Source organism: Eublepharis macularius, chromosome 4 (assembly GCF_028583425.1).
Source record: "Eublepharis macularius isolate TG4126 chromosome 4, MPM_Emac_v1.0, whole genome shotgun sequence".
NCBI classification, from domain to species: Eukaryota; Metazoa; Chordata; class Lepidosauria; order Squamata; family Eublepharidae; genus Eublepharis; species Eublepharis macularius.
In genome coordinates, this window is record NC_072793.1 from 34,823,331 (window position 1) to 34,848,893 (window position 25,563).

Genomic DNA, 25,563 nt, shown 5'->3' on the forward strand with positions numbered 1-25,563 from the left:
CTATGTAGTGACTGTATCACTTCAGTCTTGTTCCATCTATACCATGTCTTCGTTTGCTTCTGTACCCAACCCAGATGCTGTTATTGATCTTTCTAATCCTATACAGGTTAGGGCCAGCATACTTGAAGGACTGCTTATTCCATATGAACGTACCCATTGACTCCAGTCATCTTTGGAGGCCATGCTTTAGGTGCCACCACCATCTGGGGCTATACAGCCTTCTTGGTCATGGTGCTCAAACTTTGGAACTCCCTCACTGGAACTCCCTATCACTGTCTTCCATCAGAGGGTGAAGACTGTTTTCGTTTTGTTTGGCATCCTCTCTGGTTGTGCTGTTAATGTGTGTTTGTGTTTTACTGAATCGTTTAAGCATTTTATATATTCCTTACTTAAATACTTCTTTAATATCTCAAATGCTTTAATGTTGAAATGTTCCCATGTTTTGATGTTCGCCACCTTGGGGACCCTATTCGAGTGCAAAAGTGGCATAGAAATGTTTTAAATAAGTAAATAAATAAAACAAACGATCAATGAATCTAGGCTCCTCTTAAGAAGGTCTGGGATCATTTCCAAGGGTAGGAATTTCACCTCTCCTAGGTAGCAGGTGTTTAAACATTTGTTAGTATTTCAGCAATGAAGACTGTGAACTGTTAAAGTAGCACCCTTTTAGCCTCCTAGAAATCTGCCTTCTGACCTGTCAGGTGAACTCCATCTTGTTTTCATCAACAACTTATAAAAAGAAAAATCTACACGTACATTTTGAAATGTTTAACTGAATACATAACCTCATACTCTGTTCCTTTGACAATTTCTTCACAGCTAGTGTTGTGTAATGGTTATAGAGTGGGACTAGAACTGGGCGGGGGGGGGGAGGGGTGGATCCTGGTTCAATTATCTGTTCTGCCATGAAGCTCCCTGGGTGACCTGGAGCCAGTCAAATTCTCTCAGCCTAGCTTGCCTCAGAGCAGCTGGGAGGATAAAATGGAGGAGGGGAGAGCCGCATATGCCACCCTGAGCCTCTTGAAGGGATAAAAAAATATGAGGGACAGAATTACAGCACAATCCTAAACACAGATATACCCCTCTAAGTCCATCCAGTTTAGAAGGGTGTAACTGCTTTGCATTGTAGATTTTTCAGTATTTTTACCTACCTGGAATCAGTGCAATGAGTCTACCAATCAGTTCACATGTGTGTATTTTTGATTACTTGATTATTTTGCTTGTTCACTTGCTTGTTCATTAAGCTATTTCAATCAGCTTTGGGTTTTGCATAACCATCAGAGGACAGGGCTCCCATATCATTGTGAAAGAAGAAATGTTGGCATGTGTAGCTTGTCACATCAGTGGCGTTGCATGGATGAGTTCTACACAATTATTTCAGATACAGAAGTCCCATCTTCTGTTGTTCTGGTCATCCTAACAGGTATCCCCAACCACCAGAGTATTTATATTTATAAGAATCCCACTCAAGGCTTTTTTCCAGCTGGAACGCAGTGGAACGGAGTTCCAGAACCTCTTGAAAATGGTCACATGGCTGGTGGCCCCACCCCCTGATCTCCAGACAGAGGGGAATTTAGATTGCCCTCCGCACCATGTAACCATGTTCACCAAGGGCGATTTAAACTTTTAAAAACTCCCCCCGTGTTCCAGCTGACCCAAAGTGACATCATTGGCCCTGGGAGCATGCGTGCACTTTGCGCGCGCACATGTGGCACCAGGGGCACCACATCCTACCAAGAGTTGCCCCCTGTGCTGGCAACCCACTGAGTTCCACCACCTCTTTTCCCAGAAAAAAAGCCCTGATCCCACTGAATTCAGGCAGTCATAATAGCCCAATGTATTGCACATGGTCTACTTGATTTTCCTATGGGGATTTTGTTTGCCAAAATCAGAAAATATTTGGCCAGTTGAATCAATGAAAATAATTATGAGTGGATTCCTTCCCCCACTTCCATCACAGAATTATTTTCAAAACTATTGAGGTTTTTAAAAAACCCAGAGAAATTCTGATCCAGGCTCCAGTGAAAGCCTGCTATTTAAAACAGTAGAATGTATTGCCCTCATTATTATACAACTTAAAACTGCAACTGAAAAGCATAGTAGAAGCTGAGAAATTATTCATTTCATGCTAGATTATTATTCATATTATTTTATTATTATTGAAACAATTTAAAAACCACATTAACGACTTAAGGAGTTATGGGTTAAATATTTAAGCTTCTTAGTTTATGACTCATAGACAGTCCTGAATCTGGCCTCAGACCTCCATTAATAAGCACATTTCAGCATAGCTCAGACCAGACTTTGCAGACATTGCAAGAAAGGAAAAAAGAAGCAAAGCTTCCATTTCTTGAAGCAGTAGTAGAAGAGGTCATCACCAACAAGTTAGCAAGAAAAGAAAGCCCCTTGACCTGGTTTTTCTAGTTATGTTCTTGATGTGGAAACTTGTATTTTTACCAAGTGGGCGGTTTCACAAGAACTATATTATCATACAAAATAGAGTCAATTGCCCCCACCCAATTGACTCTATGATTCTTTACCTTTATTCTTTACCTTCATCACTCTCAGTGCAGGAGCAAATGCCATTTGTGTCATTTATTCAGTAAGAATTACTGCTGAGTAAACATGCTTAGGATTGAACTGTATACCTTTCTTCCAAAGCTGGGACAGCATGACTAAATGTCTTCCTCTCTAGTGGAAGGTCGCAAATAAGTAGAGTGCCTGCCTGCCCCCTTTGTCTTATTTGACACTAAGAAATACACAGTGCTATAGGAGGCAAGCAAAGACTGTTTACTCCAACAATCAGCTGTGACTAATGCTTTAGAGGGAAACAGCACGCTATATGGATAATGGTAGGCCTAAATTTGCCTCACATTCGATCCTAGGATTCATTCATATTATTAACCTGTAAGCCAACCACACCAGAAGTTTAAGCAGGACGACAGCTTCTATATAAATGACACTTAATTCTCAATTATTTTCTACTTTGCATTCAGCCTTTCAGGATCCCTAAAGTGGAGCTGTAAGAGCTGTTTTGTAAGCCTTGTTGCTTCTTGGGAGATACTTATCTACATGCTGTGGTATTGTTCACAAAACAGAACGCCCTGCCTTTAGTAAGTGCTTGTTACAGAGGAATCAAGTACAAGCAACAGGAAAAGACAGGTTTGCCATGTCCTCGCTGGTGGTGGTGGGGGTTTCCCCTGCATCCAGGGGGCGCTTCCTGCTGCCACTCAGTTGGGCCATGGGAGAAAATGGCAGGGAACTGGGGGGGAGGTGATGGGCAGCATCCCGCTGCACTCCCCATTCACCAGAAGTGACATCAGCACATTGCCTGGGATGCCGTAGCATTTGGGCAAAAACAGTTTTGCTCAGATATTAGAGAATCCCTGGCAATGTGCTGGAATCACTTGCAGGTGCTCAAGGAGTGACGTCAGCTCACCATGGGCAAAGTTCACTTGGGCAGGATTACTGTAACAGTGCTTCAGCCCTTAGCATAGCCTGGCTGTGAAAGGAGACACTGGTTTGGTCCAAACATAACACAAAATCATGGTTAGTTTCTGAAATCCCACAGAAATCCTTCAGGTCCTGGTTTGCCTCAACAACTACTAGTTCCATTGCCTTTTCTTTGCAGGCAAAAGCCCACTCCCAGAAAACAAGCCAGGAATGGAGTGAGATTAAGTTAGGATGTTTGCATTCAGACATCTCTCAAATCCACTGTTAACCAGGGGTCATTTCGTAGAAAAAGAGATGGAGGAACTCATTAGCATAGCTCATTAGCATATGCCATGCCTCTTGCCATCACTGGAAGTGTGTCATTAGTAAAACTGATTTGCATATGCCACACCCCCTGACGTCACCTATTCTGGCTGTTTTGGACCCAATCCTGGCCATTCAGGGCCAAAATTGGGCCCAAAATGGCAAAAAGGGGCTGAAAGGGGGCCCAAAATGGTCAGGATCAGGCCACTGATGAGCGGGAGAGTGATCCACCACCTGTCAGAGGCCTGATTCGGGCCATTTCATCCCCAATCCAGGCTGAAACGGGCCCAAAATGGCCAAGAGTCAGGTGGGTGGGGCCACCTGACATGTGACCTCTTTGGAGAACTGCTGGAACTGCGTTCCTGTGCGTTCCCCCTCGAAATGAGCCCTGAGACTAACTGTGGTTATTTACGAAACTTTACAATCTGGGAGCAGCCTGGCATCCCTACTTTGAACGGAGCCATAGGCTGGTCTTTAGGTGTGACCCTGCTTTGTGTTCGTGAAGTGAACCCTCTTGCCCATTACTTATTGAGAAAATTTATATGCAGACTCTCCAAAGACCTGCTCAAAGTAGTTCACCAAGTAAAAACATGACAGTGAAATAATTAAAGCATCGATGGGTCATGCTGAAGTTCCAGTGTGGTTGCACGTGCAAATTGGAAGTCCTGAGATCCCTGCCATACTTGGAGGAGGGAGAAACTTTTTTAAAAAGGAAAAGAAAACTGACTCAAACTGAGTTTGTCCGATGGTGTTCAATGTCCGATTGTGACATTCTTTTAACACCATCAGACAAACTCAGTTTGAGTCAGTTTTCTTTTTCTATATATTTAAATCTGAGATACACCAGGAATTTTTATCTTCGTAACTCATAATCTCTCCTTGAAATGAGAGGTTGGAGCCATTCCTAGCCAACCCATTTGCTTCCAAGGAAATGAGCAATGCTCGTCATGATGGGGGATATCACATAGGAGTTACCCACACTTTAATTCCCTGGAAAATAGCCAGTGCTAATGGATGCTAGCTTTAGACGACAGGATAACACTAGCCCACTGGTTCCTGGTCGCAAGTTGCAACCAATAGAAAGTGGGTCAGAATAATCAAACACTCAGCCAAATATAAAGGAAAACCAACCTACCTTTGTTCCTCTTCAAGTTCTTCTTTGGTCATCAGGGTTTTGTACTGGTTTCCCCTCAGTTTTCCAGGACTATATTTAAAGGAGAATTGTTCATCTACTATAGAAGAGAGAGGGAGAGAAAGTCAGGAAATGCTCTTGGGAGGTGGTTATCAAAGTGCTAATAGAAAGCGGAACGGAGCCATTTTATGAATCTAATGTACATTTAGATCGATCATTTTCTTTTGAAGAGGTAACTTGGAAAAGACAAATGCAGTTCCCAAATCTAATAGCATCTGACTCGATCACAAGGACTTTCAAGGTGTTTAATACACCCTACAGAAACAACTAAGGACCCAAACCCATTGGAATCCCATTTGGAAATCAGCATCATAGAATTCAGTGGGATTTACTCTCAAGTGAAATGTAGTGTCAGGCTGTTATCATATTTGAATGGACTTTGCTTCCTACCCACCCACCCCCACCCCTTTGCTTTGCTTTTCTCTTTTTCTCCTCCTGCAGAGCTGTCATGAAGAAGGAAATGCTCTTTTTGATTACCCTGCATTATTCAATCTTTATACTCCAACTAGAGGTTATCTCCTCCTTGTGTGTTCAGATATTTTTGTTTGTGCTTCAGAGATGCAAGAAATCTATAATCGAAAATATACAATAAGTACATAGGAGCTAAAGTATAAACGGATTAAAATCTAGTCTTGAAATCTCCACTTCAGAAGTTTCAATCCTCAATTTTCAAAATGAAATGCTGTAAAAATATTCAATGTGAAACTTTTTTGTTTTTATTTTTTTTCAGATGCTTATTTTAAGGTTGGAAAGATCCACTACCTTGTTGTGATCCAGTGAACCAATCATAGGATAATTGTTCTGTTCCTACTTGTTTAATCTTTTCCTTAATCCCTCTCTTTGCTTCAGTACCCTACTATTGTTTTGGGTCACACCACAAAATAGGTAGAAGCAAAGCATGCTAACCTCTGTATTGCATTGTGCCTATTATTTCTTTAAGATGGACCACATAATATGATAATCAGTCCCATTTGTTCACCCATCTTGCAAACTTAGATTAAAAATTGGACATAACAGCAGAATATGCCTCCCTCCCCTCCACTCCTGTGCTAATATCAGCATATAGGGATAGGAGCTTGCAGTTCCATATTTAGCCATTTCCACAAGAGAAGTCACTGGAGATGGAGTTTTAATGAGCAGAAGAGCTGGAATTCACATGCCCACTGAATGACTGTAGCATGCCAACATGGTTCATAGTAAGGCTACTCATTAGCCAAAAGATACTTAAAAAGATGAATGGAGCCAAGTTCTCCTTGTTACCAGATGATAAGAACAGAATTCCCCCTCTATAAACTGTGTCTGCTACCTTTCTTTGCAGCAGGCTATTGCGTCTCCTTTCTAGAGCCTGTAGACCACATTTCTTCTCTAATTAAAGCACTTTAGCTAACTGATGTGTAGCCCGAGGTTTGTGTATTCCAAGCAGAGTTGGCTAGAGCTCTTTGTTTATGTTTTCAAGCACTCCTTCGGGTTATCTTTCTACAAGAATCCCAGTAAACAATAAGACTGGAGATCAATTAAAAGGCATCAAAGCAAGGGTTGCACCTGTGCATGTCAGCTTTTTCTTCTTTAAAACACTCATACAGAAGAGCAAGGTTTAAATAAACACTGAAACCAATGGACTGTGGAGCAATGCTGTCTCATGTTAGAAATTCCAGTGGGGTACAGCTTCTTCCCAAGAGTAATGAGAGAAGTAGAGAAAGGTTCTATTCTTAGAATGTAGCTTTATTTGTAATTGTAACTTTACCACTGAATGCACTTATAACCTTCCTGTAAAGATATTGTTGTAAGCTAAGCAGCTTTTTCACCACTGTAAGCTACAATACAAATTCATTATGAGCCAGAGGACTGCAGCTAATTTGTATATGCTAATACCATGCCATCAGGATAATGACATACCTTCAGCAATTTGCATCTCATTTGGAAGAACACAGACCAGTCAAATGACACGAACGATATATATTCTGTGCTGTAGGCTGTTGCAGGGTTATACTACTAACACTACAGGCAGCTTTTGTCTTTGGGAGAGAGAACAGGCAAGAAGGAGGCAAGCAAGCATCAGGAGGCTGCCTAGTGATAAAGGATGCTTTCTGGACCCCAACAGCTAACTGGGCAGTCTGAGCCCAAACGGGAAGAGTCATGTTGAGTAGCCTGTATCTAATGCTGACAGGTGCTGCAATCAGGAATTACAACAATGAGCCTGGGAGGTCCTTGGATTTACAAACTCCCCTCCTTGCATGCATAGTATAGGAATTGAAGACTTTGTGATTCGTAACAAACCAAGATGTTGTTATTTCATAAGAATCAGATGGAAGAAATGCTGCACTTCGTTTCCTTGCCTACAAACCACCTGAAATCTTGGTTTGTGTAGACAAAGTAACAACCATAGCTTTTTATTCATCTGACTCAGACAAAACAACAAATTGTGCGACTCATTGTAAATCATGTAGTCTCCAATTGCTGAGCTACATTTAGAGGAGGAGGGAGGTGGCTTGTATAAATCAAGCCTCACTAGGTTTGTTCCATTAATGACAAAACGTGGTTCATTGGTATGACAACAGGCAGCTAAGTGGAAGGGCAGGAAAGAACAATGTTGCTTTATCCAACTCATTTATTCATTATCTAATAAGGATATAAATTTAAAGATGTTGCAGTAGCTGTTGGTGGCCTCCCCCAAAGTGATGCATAAAGCCCTATCACATCTCTGCCCCCCACCATGTTCTATCCCCAAATCGGACCATCCAAGCACCCTAGAAGAGAAAAAAAAATCACCTTTAAAATCCACTGGTGTAACATACATGTGCAGAATACATAACTGACTACTTTATACTTTTTATTCCTTTCTTACATTCCCAGCTTTCTTTTGAAATATAATTTCTGTTTTTGTGTGTTTTCTAATTCTTTCTGAAGCATTTTTTTACTTAGGGCTTGCCTCCCCCGCTTCTTCCCTGCATTATTATTTGTTTTGTGGTTTGCCTTCTGGCTTCCTTATGCCACTTTTGTTTCTTTGGAGCCCAATTTTTTATTTAACCCCCCCCCCCAGTCTTATCTGCTTCATTAGTTTTTTGTTTCAGTGTGTGACTTGCTGTGATTGTGTGTTGCCTCAGCGTCCTCCTCCTACCAAACCCTTAACTGTATCCCCTCCCACTACCACTGAAGCTGCTGTGTTTATTTGGGAAATACAATTAATTTGGGATTTGTCTGTCTTGTGTAACACAGTCTGTGTTGTATGTCTGAGTGTTCCAAGTGTAACTGATTCACAACACTTTAATTTTATTTAATCACACACAGTCAGTAATTAAAATTATATATATTTCATACACACATTACGATATCTTATCTGAAATGTGTGCACAAACATGGCACATCACGACTGGCACGGCATCTTCTGGAAAGAATGTGCAACATGGTGGGGGCAGATGGGGGAGGAGGGTGATTTTGAAAAAGCAGAAGCAGCCAACAGTCTGCCTGGCACTGGAAGTTCCCCCTGCAAGCTCAAGCCACCATTCTTCAAACTAAGTGGCTTCAATGCCAATTCCTCAAGCAGCTTATGTATTACAGTTTCTTATTCCTACCAATTCTATGGACTTTCATGTTAAACATAATAATAACAACAACAACATTTGATTTATATACCGCCCTTCAGGACAACTTAATGCCCACTCAGAGCGGTTTACAAAGTATGTCATTATTATCCCCACAACAATAACCACCCTGTGAGGTGGGTGGGGCTGAGAAAGCTCCAGAGAGCCTTGACTAGCCCAAGGTCACCCAGATGGCTTCAAGTGGAGGAGTGGGGAATCAAACCTGGCTCTCCAGATTAGAGTCCCCCGCTCTTAACCGCTACACCAAACTGGCTCTCATTTCATTGCCTCAAAAAAAAAAGGGGGGGGGGTATATTCTGTCTGTCTGATATTTGGCGGTGTAGATGACCTAGTGGAATACCACAACCCTCCTGATATTTCTCTAGTTCAGATAGAAAACAAGGAATATACAGACCCAAGAAAGGGGGAAGGCACTTTTATTGAAACCAATGGGACATAACTAAATAGAATTATGAAAACTAAACAATAGCAAAAGAAACATAACTAAATAAAACCATACAAATTAACCCAATAACGAAACAGTCCCTTTTAGAATTAATCATAAAAACAAAACAAACTCCCATGCTCAAGTCTGCTTTCTACCATATGACATTAATGGCAGCTTACAACAGGTTAAAATACATATTTAAAACTCTCGCTTTAAAATCACAATCTAAAGCTATCAATAAATATCAAGCTAATCAAATATAGTTCTGAATAAAACTGTTTTCAGTTGCCTCCTAAAGATTGGAAGGGATGGGGCTAGGTTGTTTTATAATTGTGATGCTGCCGCCGAAAAGGCCTTCCCTCAGATGAGCTTCTTTGGTCAATGGGACAGTCAGGAGGTCCTCTCCCTGTGAACTAAACTCCCAGACAGGAACATATGGAAGAAAAAAGTTCTTCAGATACTCTAGTACAAAACCAACACCTTGAACTGGGCTGAGGGGCAGCAGCCACAGCATTCTGTACTAGCCACAGTTTCTGGACAGTCTTCAGAGATACCCCAAGTAGAGCACTTTGCAATACTCCAGTTTTTGTTGCACTGCCATTCAGAAATTCCTAAGGCCAAAAACAGTGCAACATTTTTCAAATTATCTTGCAAACTATGTATAAACCTATAGCCTGGGTCAGGGGGCCATTAAGAGTTGCTAGGGCTCTGCTGGAGGAAATCCACCCTCTTATTCCAACATCCCTTATTTTTAGTTGTAGATATTTAAAAGCCCAATTTGTCAGCACTTTCATTTAGATTTCAACAACATTTCCAGGAACAAGATCCTAAATCAAGGGCTGAAATGGACAGGTACAATAGCTGGTCTGTAGCACTGAAAAGCAGCACCGTACAAATTCATTCCTTTCCCACATCCCAGATGTCTTTACAGCCAGCAACCGCAAATGCCCTAAACACTGAAGTCTTGGCTCAGGAGCATCAAAAAATTCACTTCTGTAAAGTCTCATTTCCCTTCATGGAAAAGCCAATGCTCTTCCCTGGCAGGCAAACATGCCTGATCAACTGGAAACAAATAGAAATTTAGCTCATTTAATTCTCACACACTAACAGATATCTTGAAAAGGGGCTGTAATGGGTCACTGATCCTGGAGTTCCTCAATAAATGCTAGGGAGACTGATTCAAACAGCCATTCATGTACATCAGAAGTTATCCCAGTGATTTATATCATAAAAGAAAACCGGGCCTCATGATCCATCAAGGATGGGAAAGTAGTAAGAAAAGATTTGTTGTTCTGCATTTGGGTTAGTTCAGACACCATCATATGCAGAAAATTCCAAATTACTGGATTTCGTTTTGCTTCCAAGGGAATGCTCAAGGAAGCAATTGCAATTCATTTTCATTTAAGGAAAAAGAGCTCTAGATATCTTTGCATTAAGAACGTACAAAGGTGCCCTGCTGGATCAGACCAGTGGTTCATCTAGTTCAGAATCCCTTTCTCACACACTGGCTAATAGTAGTGTGCTCTGAAAAAAAAATTGTTATAATTTCAGATCCAGGATTGAGATTTTACCGCAATCGCTGATTTTTGTGCATGACATTACCAGTTTGGGACTCAAGTTCATGTGGTTTTTCAGGTACTGGAGTTTTGGCACCGTTATTTTCAATGGAGAATATATTTGAACGTCTGGGGCAGCTGATTATGAAGATAATGGCACTGATTTTGCACAGAACACAATCCTCCCTCTAATCTAGGGACCCCCTAAAATTTGAGCAGATTGAACAAAGGGATTCAATTTTACTGTTCCCTGAAGTAGATGTCTCTATGTGCAGGCATACATCTCTCTACTGGTTCCTGTGGGAGAGGGGGAATGGTGGTGAAGCAGCAGCCTAGCAGGAGAGCACCAGCCATCCACCAGCATTAAAAAAAACCCTGTCTGAATTCATTTCTTTTTCCTACACTTACAGTGACTGATTGTGCCCTGACCTGGATAGCCCAGGTGATCCTGATCTCATCAGATCTTAGAAGCTAAGCAGGGTCAGCCTTGGTTAGTAATTAGATGGGAGACCTCCAAAGAAGACCAGGGTTGCAGAGGCAGGCAATGGTAAACCACCTCTGTTAGTCTCTTGCCATGAAAACCCCACCAGGGGTCGCCATAAGTCAGCTATGATTTCAGGGTACTCTCTCCCACCACAGTGACTGATTAACAATGCTTTTTTTATATACCTTTCCACTGAAAGGGGGAAGGAGTATTTTGATGGCAACTTCCTTGTACCTTGTCAAGCATTTTGTAAGCTCAAAAGCATGATTTTTTTTACTGACAGCCAGTGTGGTATGGTGTACAGAGTTTAGACTGGGAGCTCTGGGTTCAAATACTTGGCCAGTCAGAAATGTTATCGGATGGCCTTGCTTCATAAAAAGTTGTGAGAATTAAACGGGTGAGGGAGAGAATAATGCTATAGATGATCCTTCATTTGTTAGGAAACTGCTCAGAATGACTGATTTTTTTTCAATGGGTACTATGTGTTAGGAGATGGTCTCTCGTTAGCTCTGTTAAGCACCCATGAAGTCTTGGAGAAGGTGTTAGCAGAAGGCAGGAACGTGTGTGAGTTTGAAAAAAAGACAGAGCTGTGTGTTGACTGAAACACTTCTCTCATAATCTGATGTGGGCTAGAGGGCCCACTGCCCTGTAGGAGTGCCTCTTTGGTTCAAAACAATAAGTCCCCAGCGCTCTTTCATCCAAAGGGAATCAACAGAGGTAGCATTGCTCCTGGAACTTCTTGCCACTTGAGGAAATGGGGATTGTGTAACAATATGAATGCTGCCTGGGGTCCTTTGAGGAAGAATGGGGGGTACAAGTGTGAAAAACAGAAATAAGTTTTTGACACCATACTGCATATTCAACCAGGTACACTGAAATGGACCTGCGGAAAGCCCAAAGCTGAGGAAGAAAGACCTCTAGTGTTGAAAGTTGGCAGAAACTCCTACTCAATGTCTAATTGGAAAAAAAGTTACCTCCCCCCTCAAAGGACTGTAATAAAAGGGCTATTCTTCATAGTGGTAAGGAGGCGCAGGCAGAGGCATCCATTTGCAATGGACAGAAGCTTAGAACATGGGGTGCTGCAGGCACAATATGTGCATGGGAACACAATGCATTAGGAAAGCACGAAATTTGCAGGCTAACAATGAAAGGCCACATGGTTCTGCTGGAGGCCTTAGCTTCCTTGGCCTTACCTAGCCCCTTAATAGGCCTGAATTATTAAACACTTTCCTTCAAGGCATGGAGGGAGGAGAACAGCAGCCAGTACATGTGCAATGCCAGCATCTAGTAAGCAAAGATTTGCTCAAGTGACTGAAGCCTTACAGAGTCTCTGCCCTCACTACCAGAGTACCCAAGGAACCACTGCACCAGTCTTCGGCGGGTCATAATCTTCCTCTTTAATACAGAGGTCCAGTAATCAAAGTAAGATCGTCACTAAAGACTCATCCTGATGTTCTTTCTCAGTTAGCAGTGTGTGTGTGTTCATATGTATGCATATACCACACCTAGTTTACAATGACCTTTAGTTTAAAAGCAAATAAACCATTGACTGACTACCCCGCCCATAGGACAACCAGATGCAATGGAGGACAGGATTCTTTATTTGTTTAATTAATTATATTTATAATCCACTCTCCCCGCAAGCAGGCTCAGAGCGGAGCACAACAAATATCATAATGACAGGATAAAACAGGGTAGCATAAAAACAAATAAAATATCTATAATACAGATTACTTAAAAACAGCAGTACACATAACTGCTGTGTAAGAGACGATGGACATTTCCCCACGTCCTTAAAGGGACAGCCCACTCACCAAACGCTGGCGGCTTTTCTCCTTCATTCCACACGTCTCCAATTTCAAACCGGTAGCAGGCTATTTGGCTTCTGTTTTTTCCAGCTTTTTTAGGGACGCAGGAAAATGTGGGAAATTGCAGGAAAAACAGAATCCAAACAACCTGCTACCACTTTGAAATTGGAAACATGTGAAGGAGAAAAGCCGCCAGCTTTCAGTGAGTGGACCATCCCTTTAAGGACATGTAGAAACAGCCGACATTTCAGGAAGTGCACTTTTTCTCATACCTGCAAAACAGCAGCCGCAAACCTCCCTCGTCTACACAATTATTAAGGTACAGAAGCCTTGTCATCTTTTGCTTCTTGCCACCACATTGCCAATCTGAGCCTTATCAAACAAGAATAGTTCTACCATCTTCCACAAGAGCTCTGCTTCACTATCGACTACGTTGCTCTTAAAAGGTTCATCTCCCCCACAATGGGTGCCTCCCACACAGTCTGTCTCAGTAATATTATTTGTCTAGGTGTAACCAGTATTGCTATCCATTTCAAGTAGATAGCTATCATTTTATTTCCTCATAAAAAAGGGAATGGGAGTTGAAGATTGAGAGAATGGCTCCAACCAGTCTGCACACAGGAGGTCATGGAACACACACACAGTTAATAAAGTTGTTCCTATATTATATCTACTGCAAACTCTTCCAGTCAGCCAACTACAGAAAGTCTGCAACCTGGATCTTGACTGAGATTTCTGATTATTTGTTTGCAGGCCCAGACCGAAAGGAAGAACTGCAAGTACTCAGTAGCAGTAGGAAAGACCCACTCCATAACGTTACACGAGGACAGGTGTTCATTCTGCATGTCTTTAAGAGCTTGTTTTGCATTTTACTGGGCACTACCCGATAGGATTTGATGCTGATTCAATTACTTTTTCTGAAAGGTGCTGAAAAAACTGTAATTAGAAAGGTTGCTATATACACAGCATTTCACTTATACATTTGGTTATAGCACTGTGTTGCTAAAATAGATATTTTTTAAAAGTCTGCTATCTTTGGAGTATCTTCAACACTGACTGGACTTTATGAAGGCCACAAGATTAAAGGATATTGTCATCATGGATTTATGTAGCTGAGGTTCTACTGGGTTATATAAGGGTTGGCAATTTTTGTCTTTTGAGAGGGCTTCAGTGCCTTTAATAGTTGCCTTACTATTGAAGGTTGAATGTTCAACAGCTGGATTCCCCCTTTGTGCTGTACCTTTATACAGAGACATGGTTAAAAGCACAGGCACCCTCCTTCCTCTTGCATCTGGAAACTCTAAAGAACGTACTTCTGGAGATCATTCCTTGTAATTGCTCTGCAAGGTGCAACTGCTGCTGACATCATCCTGTTATTAAGGCACAAGAGCCTTCTAACCGATTGACTCTCTAGTGCGCCTGTTAGGCATCTTTTTAGGTGTGCTACCTTGTCTCTGCTCCTGTGCCTTTAATAACAGCCCAATACACAAAAATAAACCAGATGAAACTTCTTGGCATGAAGATAAAAACAAACTGGGGGGAGGGGGGAAGCGCATGTACTTAGTTTCTGATGTAAAAATGTTGTTAAACGCAGACGATCAAGATTAGTAAAGACAGGTGGTTCCTCCTAGTTTCTGTTAGTGGCTTTCTGTTTTGAGCTTCAGCAAATTTTATGTACACTGCTCTTCGGTTTTCTTTTTTCTCTAGCAAACAGGAATAATGCTCAGCCTCCCCTGTGCCCACGATGTGCAAGGATTAAAGATGATCTATAAGTATTATACTCATAATCCTCCTGAGCCAATAGGATTGTGGCTGTGCATGGGGCCTCAAGGGGACAGCAAGGAACTGGGACAAGAAAGATACAGCTCCCATCTGTGCTCTTCTTCCCTTTGTGCAAAACAGGCACAGCAAGGAATGGGCAGTGATGTACAGGTCAGGGGAGTGCTTGCACATTCAGATGACAGTGCAGCCGGTTGGCCTTGGACTGGGGAATCCTGGCAGTCAGCTCCTGGTCTGTTGTAAAGGTCACTCTCTGGTCTTGGACAAGTCATACTCTCTCAGCCTAACTTACATCAAAGGGGCAGGCTCAGGATAGCACAAGTTAGCCCCTATGTATATCCTCCTAAGCTCCTTAGCAGAAGGGTGGGATACTAATGTGTGCTAAGTAAGTCAATAAATCTTCTTCCAATTAATGCAACTACAAGAAAAACTGTAAACAGCTGTTTGACAGTTCTTCTGCAAGCCAGCATCTGTGATCCCCCCTCAAGTGATTTTATAAAGGATTCTGAAACAGCCCACCCCGTAGTGACTCCTCGGTAACACAGGGAAAAGATAATAGGCTTAGGTTGCCAATTGACCTGGTGGGGGAGGGAACACCGGTCTGATTGATTTGCAAGGTTATTCATGGAATGGAGATAAATGTGATCACCAAACCACTGTTCAAAGCCCAACTATAGAGACCAATTAAAAAGTTAGCAACCCTAGATACATGATACCAAGTTACCATAGTTGGATCATTACATAAAATATGTGTGTGTGTTATGTGCCCACAAGTATATGTATGTTTTGTATGTCACCATCTGTGTTGGATGAAGCTTTTGCGTTATCCTCCCAAATTAGTCAATTAATCATTTTCTAATCAACTGATTGACTAATTACTTAAACAGAACCCCAGATAAACCACTCCAGAGATCCGTTCCAGACTTGGCACAGAATATTTAGGGTGAGTTGGGAATAATGGATATTGATTCCTGAGAAGTTCTGGAAATATTCATGAATATCTGAAAATATTTGGAGCTGGCATTTTAAGGCTCCCAGGCTTTGTTTTCTTCAACTTTACAAGTTTTATGGGCAAGGAAAGGGCTGGGTGATGGAGGCAGCTCTCCCAGGCAATGGGATTAGATGTTAGTGGAAAATACTTATGCGCAAAAAAGAAACACGGCGCAAAAAGTTGTTCTTGCTACTCTCATAAAGAAAAGAAATACCACTGGAACAAGATATATTAGGAAAGTAGATGGCACCAGTGATGGACTGTTGGTTCTACTGGGCTTTCCACATTGGCCTTGAGCTCTGCTGGGATTCTCTGGTTTGACATTGGTTAGAATCATAGAATCATAGGGTTGGAAGGTACCTCTAGGGTCATCTAGTCCAACCCCCTGCACAATGCAGGAAATTCACAAATATCTCCCCCCCCCCACCACACACACACACATTGGCCCACAGCTCTGCTTAGATTCTCTGGTTTGTTGGGATTGTTGGTTCTATTGCATTTGGAGGTTTTTGGCCAGTGATGCTGTTGTGTGTTTGGCTGTTGGTTTCTTTTAATTTTTTTTCTCATAGGAAACAATGGAGATGAGTAGGGTAGCTGGTGGCACCTTGTTCGGGGAACATAGAATTGGATCCCTTGGTCCAATTTACTTGGAATTTGGGAGATCCTCAGTGGACAGACAGCACTATGTCTTCTGCAATTCTGGGAAATTTAATTTAGCTATCAAGGCTATTCGTAGTCTTTCATTAGCTTGAAAAACAACCACTCCAGTCCACCTGAAAAATATCCCACATAGAGAATAATGGAACACCAAAATAATTCTGGAATCTCAAAGAAAGAGGGGTGGGGGAGAGAACATGAATCCTGGACCAGTATTGGGGGACCCAAATACCCCTGAATATTAGTATTTAGGACTTTTCCAAAATCCAAATCTGAAACATACCATTTGTTTAGGTGCACATCCCTACATTGCAATGTTTTCTTTGAAACTGTGAGGATTAAAACTTAATTTTAAATTAAAGGAAAACTGAGATTTTACTGAGATGCCTAGTGCGGGTATTTGGGGATACAGGGTTTTTGTTTTTGGTAGCCTACTGTTGCTTTTTTGTTTGTTTTTAATAAGAACCCACATAAAATACTTCACACAGTAACTAGGTGCTGAAGCCTTCTGTAAAGTAATATGAGCAAAACTAGAATCGGTTAGAAAATCTTCATAGGGATTTCCTTATTCTAGTTCATTAAGACGTGACAGTATCCCCAAAGTCTGTTTTTCAATTGAGCTTGGATGACTACTGTGTGAAAATCCTGTCTGAGAACAAAAGGGATACAGGATAATAGGAAGAATCTCGTAAGTGCGCCCACTGCCTGTCTACTGCATACCATCTTACAAAATTAAGGGCAGTTTTGGTTTGGCAGCTGATTATTCATCCACTCGGCCATTAACTTCCAGGCTTGGCAAGTGCCCAGTTTAAGTCAATAGCATCCTAACTCAACCTAAGGCTCTCTGCTCCCCTATTACACTGGCCTTCTAACACAGAATGCATGGAGGATTGCCGCGTTTCACTGAAAAATGCCACCAGTAGTCCTGCCTTTTGTTCTATTCCTGCTTTGCATCTCTGCTGAAAGAATTAACGGCTCAGTAATCAGGAGGAGGAAGCAGCCTGCTTGGAGTCTCAGCTGCTTGGGGGCAGGCAGCTAATCCTTTGCCTTCCCCTGAGAGGGATGTGGCAGTGCTGTGCCCTGGCCTGCTTCACCAGAAGCCATATTTATAGGAAGTGACAGCTTTGCCCTAGTCCTTCCGCAGAGCTCAGGCTCTCCAGCTCACACACAGTTTGTAGAGCTCTGATGGACAGAGAAGGGAATGCTTGGCCTGTCGCATTCTTCCTCCTCCCTCTGTGTTTCTGCTCCTCTGTTGCGAAAAAAGAAATGGCAAGCGACAGCTCCCTGGACTCTCCTCTTTACTGGGTCATAGGAGAGGTCTGAGTATAAAATATATCAAGTTCTGATCTTAAACACTGGAGATCTTTATCAATCACTTCAGCTACATCATAAGTTGGGGGCAGGGGAGGACAAAACAAAAATCCCCTGTAAAATGTTTTACTGTGTGATTGGTTTTACAGATACAGCTCGTTAGATTGAAAAAAAAGTGACCTGTCTCTTTTGCTAGATGGAATCCATGACTGGAAAGTCTATTGAAAGCTCTGAAGAGTTCAAATAGATGGCACTGTGTATTATCCTGCCTGCCTACCTACACTCCTTAGTATCTATGCTTAGGAATGCACAAGTTGAGCTACATCTTCATTTTATGTTGGTCTTCTTTCCCTATAGCCAAAGAATAGTATGATACTACAAGATATAAATGTTTTCCATGTTGGAAAGAACAATACCTGGCTCCTGGAGGAACAGCAGTACCTGATTAAAATCCTAACCATAAGCGAAGTCATCCCAGATGAACTATTTGAACTATTAGCCCTTCAGATTAGCACCACCTTTGTGGCTAATTGTTAATGTCTATTTATGATGTTGCCTTTTATCTATATATATTGTCTTGTATGTCTATTAGGGATTGATATTGAATTTTTGGGCAATGCTTACATATTGTAATTATATTCTCTTGTATATAATTTATACTGTCTCGTAAAATATTGGTACCCGATACAGAATTTGTTCACCAGTATATAGAACACATGTGTCTATGTATAAGTGTCTTAATAATATAGAATGTTTCACTTGTGATAAGGAATCTCAAGAGAAACAAAGGGGGGATTTGTGGGATTAGCAAATATTAGTAAAGACTATGGATTAATCATAGCAATAATAGTAAGCTAGCAAGAAGCATAAGATGGATTCTTTATGTTTTAAAGTAACTGGTCTCTGTCTTTAGCCACCCCCCCCCCTCTTCTCCCTAGCTGTACATGGAAAGAGAGAATGTCTATCCTTGAAGACAGATAACTGGACATTCCTGTGGGTATATGAACAGGGCAAAGCTAGAAACAAAGGGAGAATTATGAGTTCCACCCCTTCCCCCTTTTTGGAGAAGAGAGTTTGTGTAGAAAAGTAACCAGTTGTGGAATGAAGGAAGATGCTGCTATGGAGACCAAGAAAGGATGGTACATGATGTTGTCGCGAGACCGAAAGGTGGACAATAGTCCAATGTAAAGGTATAAAAGTGATCAGGTGCCTTATTCTGAATGTGACTTTCGTTTCTCCAAAATGATGTCACAAGCCCTTAAAAGAAGCATGTGCTCCTTTGTTCTGTGGTACATTCTAAGCTCATTTTGTAAGCTGGTACCCTATATTTGCAAATATACTCTGTTACAACAGCCCTTGTCTGTCTCATCTCTCTTTTGCTCAGAAGATTGGAAGGGGCAAAGGGAAAGAGCACTTTTTGTGCAACAACTTCACTGATTTCTTGGTAGCGTTTCTGGTTTTCTTTTAATACAGTGGCAATACAGTAGAGGTTTGCCACTGAGAAACTTTCTAATTGCTCCCTCATGCTTTGCAGACTCTCATTTCGAGGGGGAACGTGCAGGAATGCAGTTCCGGCAGTTCCCCAAAGAGGTCACATGTCAGGTGGCCCCACCCACCAGATAAGAGGCTGGATCGGGCCTCTGACAGGTGGTGGATCACTCTCTCACTCAGCAGTGGCCATTTTCAGCCCCTTTTTGCCATTTTGGGTCCAATTTCGGCCCTGAAGGGCCAGGATTGGGTCCAAAACACCCAGGATAGGTGATACCAGGGGGTGTGGCATATGCAAATCAGTTATGCCAATGACACACTTCCAGCGATGGCAAGGGGCATGGCATATGCTAATGAGTTATGCTAGTGAGTTCCTCCCGCTCTTTTTCTACGAAATGACCCCTGCTCTTGATAAATATAATTACATTTCTGCATTTTCCTGGATTTACAATTATTTTTGAGATGTGGAGACCAGAACTGTACATGGAGTTCTAACTGAGGCCACATCACAGATCTGCTGGCTGTTTTATTTTCAATCCCCTGACAGCCACAGAAGTTGCATTTTTTTCCTGTGACCACACAGAATTGATAATCTCACTGAGCTTCCCATCACAACCCCCATATCCCTTTCCTCATTGGTCATGGAGGATTCTGACTATGGTTACCAACCTCAAACTAAGGCCTGGAGTTCTCTCAGCATTGCAACTGATCTCCAGAACAATTTCCCCAGAGGAAACGACAGCTTTGGGAAGTGGACTTGATGGCACCATATTACCACTGAAGTCTCTCCCCTCTCCAAACTCCCCCTTCTCCAGGTACTGTCCCCAAATCTCCAGGCATTTCCCCAGCTGGAACTGGCAAGACTAACTCTGACACTATCACTGTGTATTTGAGCATAGGATTCTTTTTGCCAGTCACACTTTAAAAAAAGTTCTTGTGCTTTCTTCAAATTTAGATCAAATTTAGCGCTAATGCTGTTTTCACAATAGGTTCTTGCATCTCCTTGCATCTGTAAATCAATGTGCATTTGATTTTTAAAATGGCTCTTTTCATTAACTGCATTCATGGAAGATATTTTTTTGCATCACCGGTGAAGGCTTCCATCTCTGAAATTTCTCCTGCCAATCATGACGCAGCCCAGAACTTACCATCTTCAGACTCGGGTTCCCTTTCCACCAGTTTCTCAGTTTCTGATTCTTGGTCTTCCTCCTGCAACAGGAGAATTAAACACAGGATTGCTGTAAAGTTACTGGTTGCAAGGCTCCTTGTAAAACAAGACAAACCACTGCATATCAGAAGGCATAAAGCCTCAAAATCAAGTAAATCACTCATTCACTTCTATTTCCCTCCACACAGCAGAAGTGAGGCCATTCAAGTGCTCAACATGTCCCCCAGGGTTTGCTACAGTGAGGATCAAGCGATTCTTGTTGGTCTTAGGCGTGTAATTTTGCCCTTCCTTCTTCAACTTCCTCTTAACGCCACCCTCTCCTTGTTTTATCCATGTCCTTTATTTAAGAGCAGACAGAATGATATCTGAAACCACATTATGCAATAAATATGACAAGTGCTTCCCTCATCGCTGAGCAGTTGCAGTATTTCTCCAAGCACTTTAGAATTAAAGTTGAGGGCTGACAGCAAAGCTTCAGTACAGACCTGAGCCTGGGCCTTCCTCTTTTGAAAAATTCTGCATTGCTTCTGTCTCTTTTGCCACTGTTCCAAGGACACCATTAAAAAAACCCATAGCTTATGGTGGTACTAGCAGTCCTGTATCAGCATAAGATCTCATACTGGTCCTCCCTGCCTGGTTCTTGCATGTGGTTGCTTTCACCAGGCATCCTCCACAACAGAGTTCTCATACATTTTGTACCTGGGAATCCCTACTAAGTATTAGAGATAATATATGAAATTGCTTATAGGAAATGCCATGACTCAGACGCTTCTAATTTAGAGGCGCAAAGGTAGGGGCCATGAACATAACGTGCATACACAGAGACTCCTCAGCAACTTCTGTCATGGAAGAATCTTAGTAGTAGAGCTGGGAACCAGGGCCGTATTATTCATAAGGCTGACTAGGCCGAAACCTAGAGGCCTTGAAGGTGTGCCCCTTTTGTTGAGGCACACCCCCCACATAAATTACAACTAATTGATTCTCTTATATAACCTCTATTAATAAGATAATTAACTGCTTCCTTATTGAAGTGAGACAAATTGTCTCTTATATTAAAACAATTATCCATAAATTATATATTTTAATTTTATTCACTTCAAAATATTACAGTATTGAACAAGTATATCCCCAAAACGTGCTTTCCTGAAGAGTTCTACTTGCGCAATAAAAATACTTTAAAAATTGTGAAGAGAATTCTTCAGGAGACCCTCAAAATGAATATAGGGCTATATACTGCGGTCTAATACCTACTGTATCAGGGTCAGGCTGCAGTGAAAGATTGAAGTGCCAGAGGGGGCCCGAAATACCTGAAAGCCTAGGGGGCTTGGCCATGGGTTAATACAGTCCTGCTGAGAACAAACCTTTGCCTGAGTCCTTAGACAGCCACAGCGTGGTTGCTTCCACACAGTGATAATTTCTCATGTTCCTTCCTTTGCCAGTGCAAATGTCTGATGCCTCTGTATTTGCACTGGCAACAGAGCATACACACAGCAGTTTTCCCTGCACTTTTCTTGCCTCAATCGCTGATAGCCACCACTTCCTTCACCTGCACCCACAGGAAGGCTTTATCAAGCATTCTAACAAATCACTAATTGACATATTGCTAACATATTAATTACTCTTTTTTTAAAAAGCCCTCTTATGGTATAAAGGAGATGGCAACTGTGGTGGGCAAACAAGAAAGATGGCAGTGATGTGGGCAGGAGCTGCAAAAACTCACAGCTTCCTTTCCATGCAGCAAGCAAAGGCATTTTGACTGTGATCTTTCCTAAAAGGACAGAGGGTGACACAGAAGCTGGACAAACAGAGGACATTATATGTTATTATGCCAGAAAACCATGCCGATGTCAAAGCAAAGCATCCATGTGGAAGCAGCCCGAGAGCAGACAACTCTAGGCTAGATTCACCAATAGTCAAAGACAGCCTTACGTGAGAGCAGGCAAAGCTGACTGCTACACAGATTGTTGGTGATTTGGGAGTTGAGTATGCAAGAAGAACTCTTCCCAAACCTGTTTTCAGCAGCAAAAATATTCTCACATGACTAGTGGGATAAGAACAGCACTAATGGCAATTACATCTGAAACTATTTTATATCTTTGTGAGAGAAGTTGTCGGCAGATGTTCTCTGAATATGACCAGCAAAGTGAAGAAGGTTTTTTAGAAAGGAATGGCCGATGTAATTCCTCAGAGAGGGAAGGAAGGCAAAAGACTGCTGGAATTCAGTTTTCTCTTGACCTTTTCCATTCCACAGCTGCTTCTGGGCCATCCTTACCTTCTCAAGAAGGGAAGATTAGCTGTGACAAGATTTAAAACAAAAATTCCTTCCACAGCACGCCTCCTTGAAAGCCTGTAGAATCCCAGAGGAGGCTATGTTGTTGTTTGATACTTCTCTCCCTATTTGAAATGTGGTTAAAGTATGAGTCCATAGGTTTTTAATAGTGCAGTCCTAAACAGAGTTATACCTTTCTAGGCCATTTGAAGTCAACTGGCATAAAAGGGTGTAACTCTGCTCAGGATTGTCCTAATGTCCTATAAGAATGCTATGGCTCCTGGGGCAGGCACCAACTACATGGGGTACCTCTGAGGGGGCATTAAATGCTATTTTTTCTAACTCAAGGAGGAAAGGGGAAGAGAATCATAAGCATGCCACCACTTTAGTTCTGTTGTGACATTCATGGCAGGCCAGGCCGTCCTTCCTTTCCAGATATTGCTTTTTTCCAGCGTTTTCAGGCGAGTGGCAGGCCACCTCAGTGTTTTGAGCAGAGCGCTAACCCCTTAGCTAGAAAAATCAAGAGCTGAATATCAGCTATCGAGTACTTCACTGTATAAGGCATATCTATACAACAGACTAAAGCTGGTTTAATCATTATTCACTCTCCTAGGGGACTGCAGTTCTGTGAGGGGTCTAGGGAAGCTTAACAGCATTTTCAGCACACTTGGCAAACTGCAAATGGGGGTTGCCAGCTGGCCGGGAGAAAAACGTTTTGTTAGTTTAATAAAAGCTTAATGTGTGGGAATGGGCAAATGAAACTTTTCATGGCATAGATGTAAATGTCATCTAGTAAATAACTTCATATTAAACTTCTGCTAAAGGTGTAGACTAGAGCCTTTTTTCCTTCAGGTTGTTGGCAATTCTACTGCAAATCCCAGAATTTGGGAAGGGGGGGGGGGTGGAGGGCACCAAATCAAATTGAATGTATATTGCAAGGTTTCCCTGTGAGATACTTTCTGTTTCACTTACAAGATTGCAGTGACATCACTGAAGAGTTGATGCTTGGAAGCACTCTAAGCCAATCAGATAATCCCCTCTTGCACACACAGGCAAAATTAACCCCCCACACACACACAAATACACACACTTACTTTTTCATTAGTACTTAGGTGCAGGAATGCGTAACAACAAGGCAGCAAGTACCACACATTCTCTCTCCGTGTCTCCATATCCCTGGAGAGGAGTGGAACAGCCAGTCAGATTGCAGATGGTGTGTGGACCTGTCACCAGCTCGTCTAATCTCCCATGTTTGATTCAATGGGACAGGGCTTTACAGCTGCTATGATTTGCTCTCTTTGTAAAGGACAGTGAGGGCAGAGAGAGGAAGAGCCACAGGAGGCTGCCAACCTCTATTAGGGAGACAAAGTCAAGATGGAGAAGAGACAAAGGAAGCAAATACAGGCATAAGGAGTATGCCTTTATCAAGAATGTGGAGAGAGATGCTAAACAGGAGCTGCCTTCCTCCAGGAAAGGTCCAGGAAACTCTAACTTAGTTGAGAAAAAGTAAAAGAAAATGCTGTATCCTGGACAAATGGTGTCACCAGTGGAGAATGTGCATTATTCATCTGCTTTTTCAGTTGCTTCTTGCATTCCCTGCTCCCTGACTCACCAACCAGACACACGCCCTGCATTGCCACCTCCTACACACAACTATTTTAGACCATGCTTCCAAAAATGGAAGCTGTCTTAGCCTCCTCATTCATCTTTTTCCCAGCCCATATTTGGGGGAAGAGGAAGAATGACCCAACGAGCTGGGATTCGCTTATGCAGAGTCCTGGAAAGAATGCCAGAGACAAGATGGCTTGGCTTGGTCCTTCTGCACAATAAGGGGATACACCATATCAGAGAAATGCTGTCTCCATACACAGAGGTTGTTATTGTAATGTTCTGACTAGGGCACATAGTAGTTTCATCCAACTAGAAAGTTTTTGTTCCTCATCCAATCTGTAGAGGAAGCAGGCCTCAGAGATTACCCACTGTCACCTACACAAGCTGATGGCTTCACAAGCGCTCCCGCACACCAGCCAATGACATCACTTCTGGTGTGACTGGAAGTGACAGCATCACAGCAGGGCCGCGATCTATACAAAACATAACTAAATAAAACATTGTTCAGGGTCAGTTCTTAATGAATCAGCCCTAGCATGATGATGTCACTTCCAGTCTCACAGGAAGTGATATCATCAGGGTGCACCATGGGAGTGCACATGCAAGGAGGGAATTGCTAAGTGCCTGTCCCTCTGCACCTACTACCAGTTGCCAGGGGGCACCTGGCAACCTGAGGGGAGAGGGAGTGAAACAGGGTGGGGGATTTCTTATGCTCACATTGATCTTCCCTGGGGGTTTCAGGTCCCCCAGAGGTATCATTTCCAGCATTATGTGAAAGCTATGGGTCACACCATGGAGCAATTCACTAAAAATTGCTTCCTTAGTGTTTGGAGGCAGTTTTTAGCAAGTTATCCTTAGTTTTCATGTTGTGCCAGAAAATGACGCTTGTTTCCAGAGTGAAGGTAGGCTCACATGCACGTCGCATATGTGCCTTCCCCCCGCCTGCCAACCAGGTGAGCAGAGGCAGGGGGCAGGGGCTGAGGATCCCATGCCCTCAGTGGGGGAATGGCAACCCACAACCCTACATTTCCCCCTGCATGGGCTGTGATACTCACGCCCAGCCAGAAAACTCTGACAGTCAAGGTGTGCTATGTAGCATCGAGACCCACTCAACCCCACAAAGTAACTCTGTGCTGTAGATTTATCATGCCAAGTCTCCCTTCTCTAAGCTGGTATGTGATAGGGGAAAGCAGAGGAGAAAAAACTCTATTAGAAAAAAAAAGAAAGGCTTGACCCACTTGGCGAAGGAGCAGCGAAAGAGCAGCAGCTCAGCTTTTCCGAGTCAGGGACCATGGCACCTTTGGGCTTGTGCTCTCCCACCATTTGCTGTGGCCTGGAGAATGGCATCCCCACAAATGGTAAGGAAGGAGGCTTCCTTTTAGGAAAGAAGGCTATGGAAACTTTCCTGACCAGGGGAGGAGGCACAGTTTATTCTCTGGGGGCATCTGGAGGACTGCCACATCC

The 25,563-nt window shown here is 42.5% G+C and overlaps 1 protein-coding gene across 3 annotated transcripts in view; it reads right to left on the reverse strand.

The window, feature by feature from the left end:
• Nucleotides 1-25,563, reverse strand: part of MXRA7 (matrix remodeling associated 7) — a 72,526-nt gene that overhangs the window by 21,604 nt on the left and 25,359 nt on the right. For all 3 annotated transcript variants that reach the window (XM_054978733.1, XM_054978734.1, XM_054978735.1), the window contains exons 2-3: nt 20,200-20,260; nt 4,892-4,988 (exon numbers count right to left, since the gene is read on the reverse strand). In XM_054978733.1, the coding sequence (XP_054834708.1) occupies nt 4,892-4,988; nt 20,200-20,260 (158 nt within the window). The remainder of the gene's footprint in view (nt 1-4,891; nt 4,989-20,199; nt 20,261-25,563) is intronic.